Genomic DNA, 4,038 nt, shown 5'->3' with positions numbered 1-4,038 from the left:
ACTTATGAAATAATTTTCACTTTAAATAAAAAGTACGTTCCAAACCCATTTACTTATTAATTATTATCTGGTAGGAGAGCTTCTCAAACCATATTGATGCAATTTTTTCATGTTAAGTTGTTGAAAAATGATAAATATCTAAATCCCGGGACTGATCCCGGAATCCCGGGATTGAACCAACGACATCCCGAAAATCTTGGGATCATAAAAAACATGCATTTATATGAGATAAACATTTTGAGGTCTGCTGTTTAGGGAAACCTTAATTTCTGTCTGTAGTTTATTTTTTGGTTTAACTATTCTCTTAATTCATTTTAAAATTATAGTCAAAAGCAAAATAAAAAACAATTTCAAAATGAAATAGTACACTTTAACACCGACTTTCTTCTTGTTTTATTTATCTACTTCTCAGCCCCTAACGTTCCAATGACGCAACTGGCGCAGTACACAATCGAGCCAACAATTCACGCGAGCTACCTCATCAATACACAAGGAATGGTTAATCGGCCTTCAAATCTTCAAACTCCGCCAATAGAAACTTCTGCCTTAAATGAGCAGTATTCTGCAGCTTCATCATTAGGTCGTATAAAAACATCCGCATTTACTTCTGTATTGCAACAACAACTGTCTTATGATGGTACCGCGCCCCGTACCTTGTCAACAGGTGTACCAGTGAACTCCCAGTTCTATTATGGATGACGAAATTCCTAGGGTAGTGTATAACTTAAGGCTCTTTCGGATGATAACTCTCAACTCAAAGTCGAAGCCATCACAACTCTTACTGCCCACCTTTCGTATAATGTGCCGAAAGTGCAGCAAGAATGCTTTAATGAGAGCTACAATGAAAATGACAATCCAAATGACAGCCAGAACGTTAAAACTTCAATAAAAGTTCAGAATGGTTTGCTGCCGACTAAGCCATTGGAAAGCCAAATAACAGCAAAAGCCGAAAAATCAGACAGAATGCATTGCCTTTGAATGCATTAATGTTAGTTGTGGATAAATGAATTATTTATAAGTATTAAGTTACTGACAATGAAATATAATTCCTCATAATACTAATTTTGCACTGCAAAAACATTGAGCTGCGGCGCTTTTTAATTTTTCTTTAGGTTTAGCCTAATTTATAACAGCAACAATACTGAACAGAAATAATTAACATGAAAGGCCCTACACCGTGGATCGAAACCAAGTTCAACCCAAAGGTCTTGTTACTGAAAATCTTCTTGTGAATTTCTTCTCTACTATGTTTTCTAAGTAATTTAAGATGGAATAGAAAAAAATCCTGACACGGATTTTTAAGAAAATCGAGTTTTTGTGTTTTTTATGCTGAAAACATTGTTGCTCAACAGTAAGTTCAAAGCCTTTGCACTTAAAATTTTCTTGTCAATTTTATTTTCATGTTATCTTCTAAGAAATTGTAGTTAAAGAATGAAAAAAATCTTTAAATAAATATACAAGAGAATCGAGTTTTTATATTATTTTATGCCAAAAACCCTATATCTTAAAATAAATTGGTAATCCACCTTCCTCATCGCCTAGACATAAATGAGCAGTGGGATTCCACCTCCCAATTACTTCGTACGATTGTGGGAGAGGTTGTTGGTTATTACAACTCTCGCAGAAACAACTCGTTTCACGAAGATGCCGCGCGGCTACTGCTAATGTTGTCACTTCAAAAACCAAATTAGTGGTAGATTATTAATAAAAACAGCGGTAGATCTCTAACAAAGTGTTGTAAAATATTTGTAACATTTTTATTCGTCAAATTACACTGTAGTAACCATATGTGCAATACATCTATGTTGCTAGTAAAATCCCTGTAGTTCTGCTGAAATTTAGCTAGTGATCAGAGACGACATAAGCTAACAATTCCATGCATTACCGATTGTTTGGCAATTCGCTAGCAACAGGTATGCGACAACCGTGTTGAAAATATCATATATTAGCGATTTTGTGCATTGCTGGTCATAAGCCAGTGCGCTAACGATTGGCAATCGCCACTTTTGCACCAGATAATCGCTAGAAAAAGGACAAGTCACGCGTGCCGCTCGGTGTTTGCAAATAACTTCGGCAGCATTGCCATGTTAAATTAGTTAGGGAAAGGAATTGGTATCGCTAACATCGGGTGACTTGTAGCCTTCCTGCTACAACTAACAATTGCGATACTAATTCCTTTACTTAGCAAATTTAATATGGCAATGCCATTGAAGCAATGTCATTCGCTAGCGCATTGCTCAATTACCAGTATACACAAAATCGCTAGTATACAATATTTCCAATACGGGCGTCTTATTACGTGTCGCTGGCGAATTGCCTAACAATGGGTAATGTATGGAATCGTTGTTTAAGGTTGTCTCTTGCCAGTAGCAGAACTACAGGGATAAGATCGCAATACGTTTACAATTCGAAATCAAAGAAAGACAGCCCACTCGGAAATAGGTAAGCACCTTACAAGGTAATCCATGTTTTCTATTAGCTTTGAGTACCAAAATTGTCATCATGACCAGTATCATCTACTAATAGACCTCAAAATGAACACCTCCGATGACACCTTATGTTGTCAGTTGCAATAACGCCGAAGCTATTTCTAAGCGCCGAACACTACGTAAACACTACTGCTTTGTAAAGCGGCTCAGAAGTGTGTCTGATACCAAATGTACATTCTAAATTCCTACTTACCTAAGGCGGCCACGCCTTAGCTAAAGTAATGGAGATTCCGCAGGGAATTGGTAAGGACCGGATATAACCTCGGCGGCACGTTATTTTGCAACTGACAACGTAAGGCGTCATCGGAGGTGATATTTTTGTATTTTACTAGTAGATGACATTGGCCATGAACACAATTTTGGTACTAAAAGCTGGAATAAAACATGGATTATCTCGTAAGGTGCTCATCTATTTTCCCAGTGGGAGCCTATCACAATTTTCGTGATTGCAAAAGTAAATGTGCATATTTTCAACTACTACAGAAAATTAAATGCCATATCAAGACAGGGACGGTTCAGGGAATTGAACAAACAAACAATCTCAAGTTTCCTCCAAGCCGCAGTAATAGATGCTCTAAGGGCCGTTTGCACCATGTATAGTTAAGGCTAACTGGAGGTACATCCTTTAGTTAAGCACAGCGACTGCATTATCGATCACATGATATATGCTGGGTATCGATTACGTTGATAACGATCTTTAACTGGGAGTTTAAGCCTGATTATGGCAATTTAACCTAACTTAACTTAAAAATGAAACAGATTTCGACATGGCATTAAGTTACGTTAAGTTTCGGCTGTTCAGTTATAAGCAACATCCATTTAAGAGAATGTTTAAGTGAGAGCCTTTAAGTTACGTCAAGTTGCCATAATCAGACCATTAGAATTAAAAAGACATGGTGCAAACGGCCCTAAGAGCATTTGTGCATCAAAATAAAATTTCGCTTGCGTTATATTCGCGATAAGGGCTCGATGTGTCGAGTTTCTCCGGTGCTCTTCGTTCTTTGGAAATTTGAAAAATTGGAAAATAGCAGATATTTTTCCTAACTAAAACAAAACTTATCTACACACATGATTGAATCCAATAAAGCACGCTATACGCTTCTCTTCTGAGTTAATTGGCGCCAAATGGAAAACCCAAATGATGCCAAGTCCTTTTCTAACTGGTATTTTTATCCTCCTCTATGTCGTAAAAATTTTAACGGCTAGATAAATGCGAAGAGGACCTGAAACCACAGCCAAGTATTTTTAACGGTGTGAAATTTTATGGTAGCTTGCGAGTCTCTTAAATATGGTTTTAGCCGTTTAAAGTTTACGACATACAACAATACGACAGTATACAACATCTTGTTAAGGGTGGATTGCAATAAGCCCGCAGAAATAAACTAAACTAAACTAAAATTCTTCGTCAACGTGAAAAATTAAAACAATGAAACCTACATACCAAATTTCGTTGAGATATCTAAATTTTTGCTCGAGTTATCGTGTACACGGACGGACGGACAGACGGACGGACAGACATACATGGTTTAATCGATTACTCTTTTCATTC

General features: G+C 37.0%; 1 protein-coding gene across 1 annotated transcript; it reads left to right on the top strand.

Annotated features, from left to right (window-relative positions):
* Positions 1 to 412: 412 nt before the first annotated feature.
* Positions 413 to 1,377, top strand: LOC118755840 (the record flags this gene model as incomplete). Its single annotated transcript, XM_036490648.1, is given in 1 exon segment — positions 413 to 1,377. A coding segment is annotated over 1 exon segment (287 nt), but the record flags the coding sequence as incomplete, so codon positions are not given.
* Positions 1,378 to 4,038: the final 2,661 nt, after the last annotated feature.

The sequence above is a fragment of the Rhagoletis pomonella genome, unplaced genomic scaffold, assembly GCF_013731165.1.
Source record: "Rhagoletis pomonella isolate Grant_MI unplaced genomic scaffold, Rhpom_1.0 Rhpom_scaffold_07630, whole genome shotgun sequence".
Classification (NCBI taxonomy): domain Eukaryota; kingdom Metazoa; phylum Arthropoda; class Insecta; order Diptera; family Tephritidae; genus Rhagoletis; species Rhagoletis pomonella.
The sequence above is the reverse complement of the archived record's forward strand: the minus strand, read 5'-3'. Positions and strand labels throughout refer to the sequence as shown.